Genomic DNA, 17777 nt, shown 5'->3' on the forward strand with positions numbered 1-17777 from the left:
GAGCTTTTACATGGCAAAAGGAACAGTCAGCAGAGTAAATGGACAACCCAGAGTGGGAGAAAATTGTCATAATCTGTACATTTGACAAGGACTAATATCCAGAATTTACAACAAACTCAAATCAGTAAGGAAAAAACAAACAATCCTATCAAAAAGTGAACTAAGGACATGAATAGACAGTTCTCAAAAGAAGATATGCAAATGGCCAATAAACATATGAAAAAATGCTCAACATCAGAAATGATCAGCAAATCAAAACTACAATGTGATATCACCGTACTCCTGCAAGAATGGCCATAATCAATCAATCAATCAAAAAACAGTAGATCTTGGCATTGATGCAGTGAACAGGGAACACTTCTACACTGCTGCTGGGAATGCAAACTAGTACAGCCGCTAAGGAAAACAGTGAAGATTCCTTAAAGAACTAAAAATAGAACTACCATTTGATCCAGAAATCCCACTACTGGGTATCTACCCAGAGGAAAAGAAGTCATTATTCAAAAAAGATACTTGCACACGCATGTTTATAGCAGCACAATTCACAATTGCAAAATCGTGGAACCAACCCAAATGCTCATCAATCAACAAGTGGATAAACTGTGGTATATGTGTATATATACATATATATATATACACACATGATGTAATACTATGCAGCCATAAAAAGGGATGAATTAAGAGCATTTGCAATGACCTGGATGAGATTGGAGACTATTATTCTAAGTAACCCAGGAATGGAAAACCAAACATCGTATGTTCTCATTGATATGTGGAAGCTAAACTATGACAATGTGAAGGCGTAATAATAATACAATGGACTTTGGGGACTTGGGAGGAAGACTGGGAGTGGGGGCGAGGGATAAAGACTACAAATATGGTGCAGTGTACACTGCTCAGGTGATGGGTGCACCAAAATCTCACAAATCACAACTAAAGAACGTATGTAACCAAATACCACCTGTACCCAAATAACTTATGGGGAAAGAAAAAGAGACAAGAATGTTAATAGTTGTGGATTAAGTCAATGTTTCCAAGGCCCAACTAAAAGAATAAACGTTAAGGGGTGAGAGAGAAGTGGTGAGGATGTGGTGAACGGAAGCTCAGGTCCCCTGTTATCAGCATTCGATGTACTTTTAACACTATGAAGGCCACACAAAATAGTTTCGGTTTAATGGCCCCTGGATTTTGTGCCTGTTTTCTTCCTTGTGCATTTGTCTTCTGCAGAAAATTCTTTTCATATTTCTCAACTATGTAATACTTTTGTAAACAGATTTGTTTAAAAACTCAGACATTTACATGAGAAAGATTCAGAAAAAGACCTTTATTTTTAGGTTACATTATCTTACACAGCAGGCAAACGGGGTGTGGTTTTGACAAACTAGTGGTCTTAATGAAAATATGAGTCTCACAAACTATAAACTAAGGCAGGAAAGATAAACATTCTTGTCTTAGGCCTCAAGTGGAGGTGGCGGAAGGGTTTATGATATTATGGTAACAGTAGAAGCTTTGCCAGTACTGTCCAAGGTACACCACTTCTGTGTAGAGGCCTAAGCAATCTTGGTATCCACGGTAAATACACAGAGGGGATGAAAGCTAAACATTTTAGTTAAATGAGCAGGGGTGGCTATATAGATGGGCAAACTTTACCAGTGCAGATGGGATGGCGAGTAGTCAGAAACAGGAAACAAGGGCCTGGCTCTGGTTGTTGTTCAGGCTACAACCAGTAAAGTGAAGACAGGAAGACGCCCAGTAGTAGATGTGCATGGGACACAAAAGCCAGGATACTCAGGACTGACACAAGCTGTGCTACCAATAGCCACTTTTTCGTGAGCTTGCTCACAGGGTTCCTGGAAGGCGAGTTGTGAATGCCTACAGTGTGCTGAGCACTTTCACACATCTTTACACCTGGGTGAAATCAACAGTATTTCCCCCCCTTTATCACTGATGATACAGGTTAGATTGTTAACAAACCCATGTCTAACTTCAAAGCCGACACAGAATCCTCCCTAGGGCTGGAGTATTAGTCATTAACCCTTTAAGCCTAGTCAAAGAACACGCTTTTCCCACTTCTCTCACATCACCATTCTAATAGTAACTTACAGGTATCAGAAAGTGCACCTTGTGCCTTAGAAAGCTACACAAATAATCAACAATCCCTAATTTATAAGAATGTCTGCAGCTTAATTAGCCAGGCATAAGCCACATTAGTTGACTAAAAAAAAATTACAGCTCTTAATCGAAGACAACTTCTCAGTAGCTATTCATTAGTTCCTGCCATTTTAATGTATTCAGAGTAGGAAACAGAATAGACAATTGTGACTGCAATGAGGTCCATGAACGTTTAGAACACAATTAATGTTTTTTCCACATTGACTCATGGAAACAATAACAGCTAATGCAGCCCCATTCCCACCTGTGAATCATCTTATTCCCACAGAAAACATCAAACCTCCCCAAATATCATCCTCTAGGCAGAGGTCACTTAACTGTTAAATTCACAAAGCAGGTGCAAAAAAAAAAGAAAAAAAAAAGAAAAGAAAAGAAAAAAAAAAAAGGACCAATGAAATAAAGGAAAAATTCTATTTACTGAAATTCAAGTAGCTAAATTACCTCTTAGGTGAAGTCAATGAAAACCCTCACACTCACACATTGCTCATTTACCCTTATTTCAATCATAATTCTAATATACTTCCCATCTGGTTTCTATTTTTCAGCAGGTCAAAAGAAAAAAAAATTAAGTTAGATATGGTGAAGTATTAGCAGAGACAGAAAAATAGCTACAAAGTGGCAGCTGTCAAGGAAAAAGAAGAACAGTTACAAATTCAAGTAGAACTAGAAAACAGCCATGAGAATGTGGAAAAGCTACCAGCCTCTCACTTTTATAGAGACACAAAGGAATCAGTGTGTAATTGTTTCTTAATGACGATTCCCAACTATCAAAGTTATACTATATTCGGAATAATCTAAGGTAATAAAGTATCTAGTACATTTTAGAAATACTTTTATTCAAAATTAATTAAAAAGTGTTATGTTCAAAATGATAAGATTTTGTTAGTTAATAGATTTCCTCACCAAGTCATGTTGGGCCTCATTCAACAGCACAGAATAAGCCTATTTTATACAAGACACAGATATATGGAAACACAAATAATTTTAATGATTTATGGTAAATAAGAAGGAAGCTTGAATCTATGATTGAAAAATAAAAATTACATACATATCTACACAGAGTGTACAATCACAAGTTTCAAGAGCTTAACACAAACTAACTGCTGTCAAAATAAATATTTAACAAAACAAAGATGAAACTGCTTAACAGTCAGGGAAAAACAACAAAAAGAAGAGAGGGGTGATAAACCAAGAAAATGAATGACAAAAACTGAGCAAGAGACCTCAAAGGTATCTTTACAAACAGGAATTCAGATGCAAGGAACAGACACAAACCTGTCTAAAATGTGACCTATGAGGCAATACAAAGTGACTTGAAGTCAGCTATAAATAAAAAATGACAACCAAAATCCCAGAGAGTCTTAAATTATTTAATCCAGACATTATCTAACCCCTCGGATTTTTGTTTGGTGCTATGGTGTTCATCATTTTCCATCAGAATGAAATGTGGGACAAATGCATTACTGGTTGCAGAGTGTTTCAGAGCTAATTCACCCAGCAAGGTCAGGGTCAAAAGGTTATTTTGTTCATACAATATATTTCTTGATACCAAAAAAACAACATGTCAAAGAAAGAATTAAAGCAAAATGTATTTTCAAATGATAAACAGAATCTCAAACTTTCAAGTAAGTGCATCTTAAGATGTTGATGAACTTCAGAGATTCGCAGTATTTTAAAACTAGGGATATTCTATTCCAGTTGTTATCCAACTGTCCTCTTTTGTTCATGAGGAACCAAACTGGCAGCTCTCTCAGTGTCTCCTTCGCCAAGTCTTTAATTTTATAAGTATATTCAATGTCTAGGAAGGAATTATTAAAGAATTCTGCTTCTTAAAAAAATGTTTCAAAATAATCGAATGTATCCTTGTCGATTCGGGAATGAGAGCACACAGAGCAGAGTAACCTCCCCAGGTCTGGCCACTCTCCGGTGGTATCCCGCCCACTCACTGAGGCCTTGCCTGTTTGATACTAGTAAGCCCTCCCCATGCCTACTTCTACACTTACTGTATGGCCTTTTGTATGATCTGGAAAAAATCTGTTGTAAATCAAGTAATCACCAACTTCTGCCTCTATGCCAACCTTAACACTTTTAAAAACTTTACAAAGGAAGAAATTAAGACCTTCAAAATTATTTTGCAAATACCAACAAGGTTTACCAGAAGAAGACTGCTTTTTAATTTAAAGTAATGACGTTGGACTGACAATGTGCTAGATTGGTCAGACTTCTTAAAAAAAATACTGATATTAAAATGTGTTAGAGAAAATGCTCTAAGTATATATACATATGTAGTAGATAAACAGAGTTATATGTTGATAGTTATAAGCAAATGTACAGAATAAAAATATGTACCATGAGCCTAGTGTTGATTTTTACCACAAAAAAAAATGTTAAAGATTAAATCACGATTTCCTGATGAATATACAACATAAAGAAGAGATAAAAGTGTAAAAACAGACAACAAAGTAAATTACAAGAAAAGAAATAAACACAATATAGGATAAAGACAATTGCAGATAGGAGAATTAAACACCTAAGGTGGTTGGTATATTTAGACCAAATACTCTCTTTGCAATAAAGCCAAAATATTTGATAATATTCTCTGTTTACTTAAAAAAAATGGCAAGTTTTTTCACTGGTAGCAGGTATGGATTTTATTAAAGAATATTCAAAGACTCAAACAGTAATGATACCACTTGTCTATTTAACCAGGATTCTGGTGTCCTCTCATTAATCTCTGATACTCAATAATCTGAATAGAAAGACATGATGAATCAAAAAACATGCCAATTTTAAAAAGAAAAACCTTTAAAAGCAATCCCAGCATCTAAACGGTAAACACAACATGAATTCCTAATCTGGCATTAGACCTTTTTTTTTTTTTTTTTTTTTTTGATTCAAAGACAAATATGAATGACTCTACCTATTTGTAAAAATGTGAAAAATTAAAAACAGTACAATGACTGGGCTCTCACAAACCGTGCAAGTTCAATTTGAAATGTTCATCTGGTATAATATTCAGCTGTCAAGAGGAAGCAACTCAAAGGACATCACACAGTCTATAAACCAGCTTGAAGGAGCCTTCCAGACTTTGCCCTGCCGAACCCTCTCTGGGTGATAATTAGACAAATCCTCATAGATGATATACTGCGTGCAGAAGCGCTGATCAGAATCGGGCCTTGCATGGTATGCGACTGTATTGATGGTCTGAGTCACGTCACTGTCTGGCTTGGGCTTTCTACTGAGGATCTGGCCCCCACCTGCAGTGACGAGCTTAATAAGGTTGTCCTTTGGATGGTGTTTGAAAGATCCCCCCAAATAGAAGTAGCATCCATCAAATAGCTTTGGCAACTGAAATAATGAGAAAACATTTGTTAAAGGCAGATCAAAATACTGTATTCAAAAACACTGCATATGAATGAGGAAAATAAAAATACACGTTGAGTATCCCTTACCTGAAACATTTGGACCAGAAGCATTTCAGATTCAGAAATTTTTTGGGTTTTGGAAAATTTGCATACATATGAGATATCTTAAGGATGAGACTCAAGCCTAAACACAAAATTGATTTGTTTCTTGTACACTTTATGCACACAGCCTGAGGTAATTTTACACAATATTTTTAGTAATTTTGTGCATGTAACAAAATTTTGACCATGTTCTGTGACCTGTCACATGAGGTCAGGTGTGGAATTTTCCACTTGCGGCATCATGTCAAAGTTCAAAAAGTTTTGGATTTTGGAGCATTTTGGATATTGGATTAGGGATGCTCAATCTGTAATAATTATGAGCAGCTAAGAAGCTACTTAATGAGGTGCTGGGACAAGTTAAATTTCAAGCATACTAACTGGATCAAGAAAAATACTTAGGCAAATAGGGGCTTCCTATTTACAATTTTTTCCCTAAGATTCAGTCACCATTTTGGTTCCTTTTCACTCTTCTAAAATTTTAGATGTGTTTGGTATAAAGAAAACAAAAAAAATGTTCATCAAACTTTTTTCATCAGGATGTTTATGCTTATGTGGTGGGACTTAAAAACCCCACAATTCCTAGCTTTTATAAAATAGGCTTCAGAGACACAAGGCAAATGTAATTACAAGAGTAACATCTTTTCCATGGACTTTTATCCAGTTCTGCCTATCCACATTCAGGTCCCTACACATTACCAACCTAAGGTCTCCAGGGCAGCCACCGTGGGGGGTGTGCCCTCCACGGTTCCAGAAATGTATTCACGGGCACAACAGATTATTGTGCTGAGGCTAGGGATCCAATTAGCTATGAAACACACTTCTGTATGCTCGTTGGAAATTTTAAAAAGTTTCATAATTCCCTTCTACGGAAATTTTCTTTGTCACCTCTAATATACATATATATATCAACAGGATAATGCAATATTATCCATTAAAACTACAATATGTGGCCATAAAGACATATGGTAACTAAATCCGAGCAGCAGCTGTAAGTCTTCTTCCAAGCTACTTCCTGTATCTGAGATTTACCTCCGATTCTGAAAGGTTTATGGGAATGTTCAAGATGCCAAAAATCCATTAACAGTATGAAATTATTACCTTCTGGATTTTACTGCTCATCGTGATCATCTTTCAGAATCAAGTGCTTGAAATAAGCACAATTAAAATTTTAATCAGTCACCTGTAGTTGTTGAAAGGGCAGAAGTTTTCCCTGATGGTGATAATAATAGTATGTCATAATAAGAACAATGAAAGTTGTAGTAAAAGAAAAATACCAGCTGTTCTCTGTTGAGCCTGCTTCTGTGTGGACCTTCAGGAATTTCATACTTTTCTTCCTGTTCACATACTTTTCTTCGTAGACATGCTTTTACCCCTGTCAAAAACACAAGAATTAAAGCAAAAAAAATATCAAGTTAGCATTACTTCTCTTTCATTAAAATTAAGCAATTTACCTAAGTGGTTTTTCTTCTTCATGGCAGTTTTTAAGTATTATTCTAAAATGCAAACAGAAATCTTACTTATGCCAAAACAAAACATAACACAATTGGTTTTCCATATAAAGAAAAGACTTAAAATATTCTTTCTTTGGAGGATTAAGCCATAAGTTAGTACTGAACACTAACTGTAATTTTAATCTCCTTTCTGAAAAACCTAAGCCAGGATACTATTTCAAACACACACACAAAAGTCTACATTTTCACTCATAGCAATTACCCAAATTTAAGGTGATTAAAAAGTCCATGATGCAGTCCTGCCCACAATAACCTAAACTGAGCACTTACCATCTACACTGCTCATTTTGGCAGCTATATGTCTAATCGTCTGTTAAACTGTAAGTGATCTGACATGATGGAATGTGCTTTAGTCTACAGCACCTAGCTCAGCTAGCCACACAACAGGGGCTCAACAGTGCTTGCTAAAATAAACAAGCAGAGCTTGGGACAGGTTTGGAATGTGACAGGAACACAACTGAGGTCGCCAGTCTAGAGATGATTTGGTTGGGCTTTGTAGGAAAAAAAAAGCATTCTTTTGATGGCTTGAGTAAGTCTGTTCACAGCTTCAGGTTAAAAAGCAAGATGCAATAGAGACAGCTCAGCCTGGCACTGTTTAGAGTCATTCCACTGCCTGGCACCTGGGTGGGGAAACCCTAAGTAGGGCCACTGGCTGGCAGCCAGTACCAATTGTCTTGCTAGGCTCTAGAAATGAAAGGAACCCTTGGGATGCCCAGGATCAATCATGAAGGACATGGTCAGCTTCAGCTAGAGACAACATCTTGGATAACGCCTGTTCACCAACAGGCGAGGGAACTGATGGCATGTATATATATATTTATTATGCTTCTGTTCTGATAGCATATAACTACTAAATTTGAGATTTGGAGTTGAAGGACTTGGCTATCCCAATTACTTGAATTACTTGTTCTGGAAGCTTCCTTGCCTATGGAAATAAAAAATGAAAACAGTGTTTTTCACCGGGCTTCTGTGGATAAAATGCAAGAAGCATTCTATAAACTAGATACTATAATGAATTATCTTCATTATAAAAACAAACCCTCCATACAATTTCCTATTTGTCTTTGAGGTTGTTTTGCTCAATATCTCATTTTATCACTGAGGGCAGAAACCATGTATTATTCATTTATGCGTTCTTCAGAATTTCATACACTCTCCCACAGAACAGGAGTTTAACAGCAGAGGGTATCGGGAAAGTTGGAACAATAACTCAGGTATCCCGTTCACTGTCTAGTGTTGTTAACACAAAGGAACAAAAGTTTTTTAAAATTCACTATGGATACAGCATTGATAAGATTGTATCCACACCAATAAAAATAAGTAATTGTATAGCACCTGTAAGAGTTCAGAGTTACACATAGTTTTGAATATCAAACTATTATATCCTGTTATCACTTGATATCTAATGGCTTAAAACGACCAGAAAAAAATCTATGGCTGCATAAACATATACTTTAGATCGAGGATTAGACATGTATGTTGGATATACTACAGTGTTTTGGAAACCTCTTGAAAAATGCTAGTGATAAAGTTCTGTCCAGCTGATCCCTACTTACTTCAACAGTAAATTGATTCCAACACAGGAGCTGAACCACTACTCGGCATGTAAACTCTGCATTTGCCTGTAAAAGGGCTCCTTTCTTGACTGAAGGGTGGCCAAGAACCAACAGTTAATCTGCTACCCAGAACTGTCCTGGGATTGCATCTACTATAAATTTAGATTCACTTGTGTATGAGTGAAATGTCTCTTGACCTACAATGATTTTTTTTTTTTTTTTTTTTTGAGACAGAGTCTTGTACTGTCACCCAGGCTGGAGTGCAGTGGCATCATCTCGGCTCACCGCAAGCTCCGCCTCCTGCGTTCACACCATTCTCCTGCCTCAGCCTCGGGAGTAGCTGGGACTACAGGCGCTCACCATGCCCAGCTAATTTTTTGTACTTGTAGTAGAGACAGGCTTTCATCGTGTTAGCCAGGATGGTCTCAATCTCCTGACCTCGTGATCCGCCCGCCTCGGCCTCCCAAAGTGCTGGGATTACAGGCGTGAGCCACCACACCTATAATGATGATCTTGAGAGCAAAAACTTATACTGGAGAAGATAAAGAAACGCAGTGTTTTCCGAGAGTAAGTAATGGTTCACTTTAGACTGACTCAAACTTGATGGTACAATCAGTTTTAAACTTTCTTCTTTATTACCCCACACTGACACAATAACAGAACTTCATCGGATTACAGGAGTCAATCAGCAGAATTTGGAGTACGCGACAGAACTGAAAAAACCGGTACTTTCTGGGGAAAAAAATGTGTTTGAGTCCTGTTTATAAATGTTTTATTTATTCTAATCTTGTAACTTGAATTTTGAAAATACCCAGAATCAAATTACTTACGAGGTAGAAAAGACCCTGAAGAGCTAGTCCTACTTTCTTGTTTTATAGATTCGCACAGTCAAGTGCAGAAACAGAGTGACTTGCTAAGATCACTGATAGCAAAGATAAAGTGAACCACTTCCTAAAGCAACAGACTTTCACATCGGTGCTCTTCCTATATCATATTTACAGGCCAAGTATCCCTTATCTGAAATGCTTGAAACCAGAAGTGTTTTAAAATTCAGTTTTGTTTTGGATATTGGGGTATTTGCACATACATAATTAGGTATATCTTGGCAACAAGACCCACGTCTAAAAAAGAAATTCATCTATGTTTCATATACACTTTATACAGATAAAACATATATGAAGATAATTTTATATACTATCTTTAATAGTTTTGTGCATAAAACAAAGTTGTGTCTGCGTTTAGACTGTGAGCCATCATGTGAGGTCAAGTGTGTCATGCTGGCACTCAAATAGTTTAGTATTTTACAGCATTTTGGATTTTCAGATTAGGAATGCTCAAACTGTGTTAAACACCTATTATGTACAAGAGAAGTCATAATCTCTTCCCTAAGAAGAAAATCCTGCTGTTTCGTGTCACTTTATTTCAATAATCTAATCCTGAACTTTCATTAATATTAGAATGCTCTATCTCAGACTGCCTAATTTTAAATGAAATTTTATTGCTTTATTTTCCTCTATCAACAAGCAATCCATTATCAAATTTAATTTTTCAAGCACATTTAAAATTACGTCCATGTTTTAAAGATATTAAGGATGCCACTGAGATAATCTCAAATCATGGTATATATAATAACAAAGAAAACTCCCTACTCTTGTCCAGAAATTCTAAGAACTTCATATTATGTAAATTTCTGTTACAAAGTCAATTAAAGAACAAAGGTTAATAGTTTGTACATAGACAAACATGAGAAGATTCATTTTTCAGATTCAGCTTTTCCCTCTTTTTCTATTTAAAATGGCTTACCTTTCAAAGAATAACAAATTTGGGAGCAGATTTGATTGTCAGAAAAATAATAAAATATTCTTTTATATTTTGCATTTATTTCAAATGTTAAAAGCAAAGATAATAGGCTTTTTGAAAAAAATGTTTGAATGCACAGTTGTTTCTGAAAATAATGGAGAACCAATATATCTTAAATATTAAAAAAATAAAATATTCTGGAAGTATTAATGATTTACATGTATTAGTGAAGTGGTATTCAAAAATACTAATAAAGCAGGAAATAATACACAGCCAGAGTTTTAGTCATTTATAGCTCTTGTTAAACAAAAATGAAATGGCAATATTAAATATGAAAAGAAAAAGAATATCATTAATAAAATATGGAATAAGTTGTTCCATTGTTACTTCCCTGGGTTTAAACTGAGTAGAACCTGAGAATTTATTTGATTGTATATAAGTTTATTTTACACCTGTAGATACTAACGGACAGAACTCTCTTCTTATAAATTGTTATTAATAGAGAACCATGAGAGCATCACTTTATAAAAACTATGAATGCTATGTTACCTAATATTCATCCAATGAGCAAAATACTTTACTATAGATTGAATGTGTACATTGTGCAGTGCTCTGAAAACTTTAATTTTTCCATAATATAGAATAAAACACTCATAAATCATAAGGCCTAACCAATCCAATGCTAAAAATCACACACCAATATTTTCTGGTCAAAGGAGAAAAAAAAAATTCTTAAAATAACAATTTATTCTACTCTGTTTTCTTTTTACTTTTCTAACTTTAAATGACCAAGGACACAACTGTTTGTTCTAAGAAAAGATCCTGATCAAAATTACTGTGATGGTAACAGCTACTAAAAGTACTTGCACCCTTCCCCAAATACAGCAAGAGTAGTATAGCCAATGCTCATTATCTGCAGTAGTTATGTTCTATAAAGACGCTATAAACACCGAATTAGTGAATAATGAACCACTGCTGTTAAAGGAAATACAGGTTTATGTTTCTGTGAGCGTGTGGTTCCAGCATTTTCATCAACTGATCAATACTTTGTTTTATGTATGTTTTTGTTTATACGCATTATTTATTGTATAGTGTTGACTCATTAACATTAAACTTAGCACCAGCAGTACTACAATTAACACCTTAACAAAGCTTATCTAACACAGTATTTAATATTTTCCCTGAAAGGCACATCACAATCTTCTTGAGCTTAGACACATAAAACAGCACCTCAGCACTACATTATGAGGCCATTTTAAATAATAAAATCATCAACAAAAATACAAAAATGCAAAAAACATGGCATCAATAGACTGTGAAAGGGCCACTTGTTTACAGTGTGAGAGCTGGAAAAAGGAGGCAAGTATCACCTCGTTTGACCTCAGCTGGGGACACACTTTTTTGGCAACTAAAGTTCTTCACTACTCTGTACATGTCTACAAAAGCACTGTGAGTATTGATTTGGGGATTACAAGAAAAATTTTAGCAAGTAAGAAAACTCACAAACACAGAATCCACGAACGATGAGGATTTACTGTATATTACTTCCAATTCAGGGGAGGGAACTGAAACGCTAAGAAGTTAACTTGCTTAAAGCCATTCAGCCATTAAGTAGCAGAATGTGAATCTGAACCTAAATCTGCTTAGTTTTCTAAAGGCTGTGTATTTCACACTGGAATATAACTAGTGGTACACAAGATAAACCTTGGGTATTATCTTAGCTTGATGTGAATATGTCAAACGCTTAAAAGCTGCTTGAATTGAGTGTTCCAAGATGTTGTTTATTATAAAAAAGGTCAGAAGCAGAAGACTAACAACTGAGTACTCCATCTCTCCAAAAGCAGAGGTTTGTCAAGAGACCGAGTCTTTCGTGAATTGGGTCGTTAATGCATATTCAAATTCAACCTTCACACTCAGGACATCTATAATTACCCATCATGTCAATCTTAATTTGTTAGTTTTATCTGTGCTTTCTTTGGCACTCATCTCTCTCTCCCCCATTGTTTTTAATATAAAAATCATATTCACCCAAGTTTGCTCAGCTGAGTTTCTGAATCTTTTAATTTTAAATTATCATAAATGTGCTTTGAAAATTGTTTTTTACATATAATAAAAATTATACTCTAAAAAGGGCATAAATTTTAATAAGCACTCACTGAATTAAAAACTACCTTTCTAATAAAGCTAATATAAAATATTAACTTTATTATACATTGAAAATGAGACTAAAAATTCTTGACTGGGTCAAAAATACCATACTAGAAGCCCTGCCAGTGTGCTGGAATTATGTCATATATTGTTTCTATATTAAAGATCAAACCAAAAACCATCAGGAATCCAGTGAAATGGTTAACTCAAATTCACTATATGTAAATTTTTTAATTTTTCTCATTACATAAGCAGGAATTCCGCTTCCCAAATCTATTCCCCTTCCCAAATCTCCTTCCCAATGATACCTACAGAGCGTTCATAATTGTATCTTTAACTGAATATGGTGGCACAGAAAGCCAAGGACTGAACACTTCTCTGATATCTCCTGTATCAAATGAATGGCTAATGTCTAATTGCAGAATTAAGTAGGCTGTGCTTATGCCAGCTGCTTCTCCATTTTATGGGTTTATTTGACTATTTACAAGAAATACATTAAAATGACATCTATTGCTCCTGACAACGTGCTGGCATTAGTCAATCAACAGAATTTAACCTTAATAGATACTAGAATCCAATAAGCATGGCATCAAGAAAAATGAGATGGCAGATACCAACAGGGCAGCATGGTACTTCAATGGGAAGGAGCCAGTGTAAGTCTTAATTCATTAAGTATTCAGTTTCATGAGAGTTGTGTAGTAAGTTTCTGTCAAGTAAGGCAAATCCAATGCTCTAATTATAATGATTGAGTTAAACAAATACACTCCTCTAATATGCTTTTACTCCAAGCAACAGTTTGCAAAATTCTTATGTCATCTAAGACTAACTAAGGAAGAATGAAAGTAGCTCTTTTTCTTTTCCTGAAAACAAAGGAAGTTTCCAGGTCTGTAACTACATTTGAATGGTGGCAAAGTGCTTTGTTAAGAGTTGCTGTCATAGCATAGAAAATCTCAAGAATTTTTTCAAAGCTGGGAGTGACATCTACTCCAAGGATTATGACTCAAGTGCCTACAAAAGCCAAGTAGATTACATAAATGTGTGAAGAACCTGGTGTGAAGTGGTAGGAAGCTATGGAGACTATCACAAACATCATACCTAAATATATAAAATTTAATTATGTTAGAAAAAACCACAGACATTGTATTTCCTTCAGCCCTCAGAGTCCTCAGTCTACCGATTTGAAACTTCTGATGCTTTGTCTAATCAACGTCTTTTATAGATAAGGAAACTTAAGTCCCAAGAGATTTAAGTGGCTTTCTCAGTGACATAACTGAGATGAGAACTGAAATATCCTACATGTCACAGATCAAGTTTTTTTCGTTAATCTTTATTCTTAGTTGGATCAATGTGTTTACTCAATCTGACATGCTAAGGTTGCTACTCTCTAACTTGTACCTTGTGAGTTTCAGAATGATGACATACTCCATAGACATTACCATAGTTACAAGTTCATATCAACTTCCTACTGAACCTTTTTTAAGACAAATCAATTGAGTTGATTTACTAAAAAGTAAAATAAGAATGAAATGCTTTAAAATAAACTTTCAGCAATTCAAATGGTGATACATTATCAATGCAATGGAAGAATCTACCAGCCAAACATTACTTAATTAACCCAAGCCTAAATAATGACTAACATTTTAAGATTTTATTTATAGAATAAAAGTTAAGCAATCTGCAGCAAGAATTTTTAACCTATTTTCCATTTAAAACACACTTACATCTTAAGATTTAAACTATTTTATATTTGTAATAAACAGTTAATAAAGTCCATAATTATTCCATCAGTTTAGTAGAAAATAAACTCTTATACTTCCTTTTGAAGAAAAAAAAAAAAGCAAAAAATACAAATACAAGACCACATTTTAGTTAGTTTTCTTGGCTAATAATTTCCTTACTAAAATTACCTTGCATGGATCAGTTGTTATTTATGTAAACATAACTTTTGCATAGGCCAGAATGATACATACTTGAAAATGTGTCAAGCCACTATCCTTATAAAATGTATGCTTTATTTCATCTTTGTTACTTTTCATATGTTCCTTTATAGTTGAAGGTTTGGACTGAAGCTATCACTTTGCAGAAACAAAGGATGAGCTACTTTTCTATTAAAACTAAGAGATCCTTTTAGCCCAGATGTATTCCTGATCATGTTCTCCATTTCATGTAAGCTTTCCTTTTCCCTGAGATCTTAATACTTTTTTAACAGAGGTAAGCAGCCCCATTCCTAAAGTACTGATTAACCCAAAGTAATTAACTCAAAGTCATTAAGGTAGCTCCGTCTACCTTAGCAAAGCCTGGAATTTTTGCATAATAATGAAGCTTATGAATTCCAGGGCTACAACACTTTTCTATAAAGAAACTTCTACTGTACAGAAGGTATTCTTTTATTCTAAATTGCTAATAACCACTCTCTCCTCCTACCTCATAAAAGCATATACATCAGTAGATGTATGTTTCTATTTTAGCTGCATGGACCACTGATGATGGTCATGGATTTATATTAAGCTTACTTTTCCTATAGTGAGAAAAGATAATACAAATAAAAGGAAATTTAAAAAAGGAGGGGTGTTCCTGAATCCACAGTTAAACAAAAATGATGAGAGAATATAATGAAGGTGGAAGAAAACTTCAAAATGGAGATCTGTTAAATGCCCAAAGGAGGAGACGATTATTAACTCTGCATGGAAAGCCCTACGTAGAATTTTCTCACTCTTCAAATCCCAGAGTAGTAAACAGATCTACATTTTAAAGAATTTTTAGGCCAGACCTGGTGGCTCACACTTGTAATCCTAGCACTTTAGAAGGGCAAGGCAGGAAGATTGTTTGAAACCAGGATTTCAAGAACAGCCTGGGCAAGAAAGTGAGATCTCTGCCTCAACTAAAAAGAAAAAAAAAAATTAGCCAGGTGTGGTGGTGAGTGCCTGTAATTCCAGCTACTCAGGGGGCTGAAGCAGGAGGATCACTTGAACCCAGGAGTTCATGGCTGCAGAGAGCTACGACTGCACCACTGTACTCCAGCCTGTGTGACAGAGTGAGGAAGGGAAAAAACGGTTGTTATTCTTCTGGAATTAATGGCTATTTGTAACTGAAATAGCTATGGGAATCAGAATTACAAAATATTCTAAAAAAAAAAAAAATTAAAATACAGAATCAAACATCACTACTCCATATGAAAACAAACATTCTAATAAAATATGTCATTAGATCTAAACTAGGGATGTTTAAACAAGGGATGTGTCTCACTCAAGATAACAGTATATAAGTAAAATAAACATTACAGAATTTCCTTCTGATTCTATTAAAAATTGACACCCAGACTGTAGAAGCAAAACAACTGTTTTGCAAATGACTCTCTTTTAGACTTTTTAGTCAAGCAGACTATAACAGCACTAAACTTTAGTAAAAAGGGAAATCACAATAGGCAGCCTACAACAATGACAGAAATGAAAAAACAGTAGCATACTATTACTGCAATTTCTGAAAAACTTAAGTAAAAGAACAGAGAAATGAGTTTGAAATTTGAAACTTCCATGGCCAAAAGTGAAAGGACAATGAAATAAAGGCTGAAAATATAAAATAAAGACTAAATGTTCCCATTTAAGATTTGAGATATCTCATTAAATACTGTTGCGGGTCATTAAATCCTGGCTCCATATAAATATCATTTAGCAATTATTTATTTTTTGACATTTTAGTAAAAATTCTAGCTATCAGCATATTTGTATGTAGAAATATATTTCTGCACATGACAATATGTGTAATTTGCTATTTTAATGCATTGAGAAGCACGTCAAATTCTATTGCAAAAATATATTATTATTTCATAAATTTTTCCTAGGCAAAACTTGGTATCAATTCTAAGACCTTATATTATGAATAATATCAAAATACCAAAATAGTCTGCCTCTTTTATGATGAATAATATCAAAATACCAAAATAGTCTGCCTCTTTTATGATGAATAATATCAAAATTATCTGTCTCTATATAGGTATGGTTAAAAACCCGTCTAATGTTCCAAAATTGTCCTATTAGTAAACTCATGCTCAGTGTTCTTTTGAAGTCATATATTAAAAGTTCAAATTTTTATATAAAGATGTCTGTTCTGATTAGGGCAATCACCATATTCAAATGTATTTGCTGGGTATGCATTAAACAGGTATAAGACCTGGTGTATCAGACAGGAGGAATAAATACATGTAGGTTTGAATTTCCCTAATTAAGACCAAAGCTCTTCCCTATTCAATTAATCTTTAGAAAAGTGAAAATACTTCCAATTATTACAACTTGAAAATTTGAATGCATTAATTTATTCCTAGAGACCTTAAATTTAATCTAACAGGCACACATTATTTTTAAAACTGTTACAAACAAATAGTCCTCTTCAGTAACCCACCAATTTACTGTTGTTTCTCTTTGATTTTTTTTTACCCACATGCATGCACACATTTATATATCGTTGAAAGTGAAGATATAATTATTTGATGTGTTTAAAATCTAAACAATTCCATTTTTCATATTTTAGTCTTAATATTTATCACATAAAATATGAATTTTTTCCAGAGAATATCTTCAAGCATTTCAGAATTTTCCTAATCTTTCATATGTAGGTTATATTCCCTACTTCTTGCTATTAGAAGTAACACTGCAAATACTCTTTCTTTCTTCTGTATTTCTTGCATAGGGTAAATTCTCAGAACTGGGACTATTAGATCAAAGGATGTTAATTTTTTTTTATTCTTAGACAATCTTTGGTGGTGGAGGCCTTCTGTCAGCATAAAGTTGCCTAATCAATCTTAATTTATAGGAATGTTTTGGTACTTTTTTTTATAATTAGCAAAGTTTTGTATAGAATAAAAATTGTATTTAATTTTAAAATTCCATAGTACTCTTGGTATCCATTTAAAGAAGAAAACTTGTTAGAATTTGTTTGAAAAGAATTAATGTGTTAGCCTGATTATGAGGTTATTACTTAAATGATGATGTAATGATTGTCTTCTAGGGTCCATCTCTCCTCAGCTAAAACAAAAATGAAAAAACACTCAATTTAGCCCTTCGCCATCTAACAGACATAAATCCAGCGTAAAATGTCTGGCACATTCCTTCAGTAATTCCCTTAGG

At 34.5% G+C, this 17777-nt stretch overlaps 1 protein-coding gene across 2 annotated transcripts in view; it reads right to left on the reverse strand.

The window, feature by feature from the left end:
• Positions 1-3137: 3137 nt before the first annotated feature.
• Positions 3138-17777, reverse strand: part of BARD1 (BRCA1 associated RING domain 1) — an 87468-nt gene continuing 72828 nt past the window's right edge. The window contains exons 10-11 of one of the 2 annotated variants that reach the window (XM_011967886.1): positions 6914-7011; positions 3138-5520 (exon numbers count right to left, since the gene is read on the reverse strand). In XM_011967886.1, the coding sequence (XP_011823276.1) occupies positions 5188-5520; positions 6914-7011 (431 nt within the window). In that variant the 3' untranslated portion in view covers positions 3138-5187. The remainder of the gene's footprint in view (positions 5521-6913; positions 7012-17777) is intronic. The other variant, XM_011967888.1, reaches the window with a different exon arrangement.

This window comes from Mandrillus leucophaeus, unplaced genomic scaffold (assembly GCF_000951045.1).
Source record: "Mandrillus leucophaeus isolate KB7577 unplaced genomic scaffold, Mleu.le_1.0 Scaffold815, whole genome shotgun sequence".
NCBI lineage: Eukaryota > Metazoa > Chordata > Mammalia > Primates > Cercopithecidae > Mandrillus > Mandrillus leucophaeus.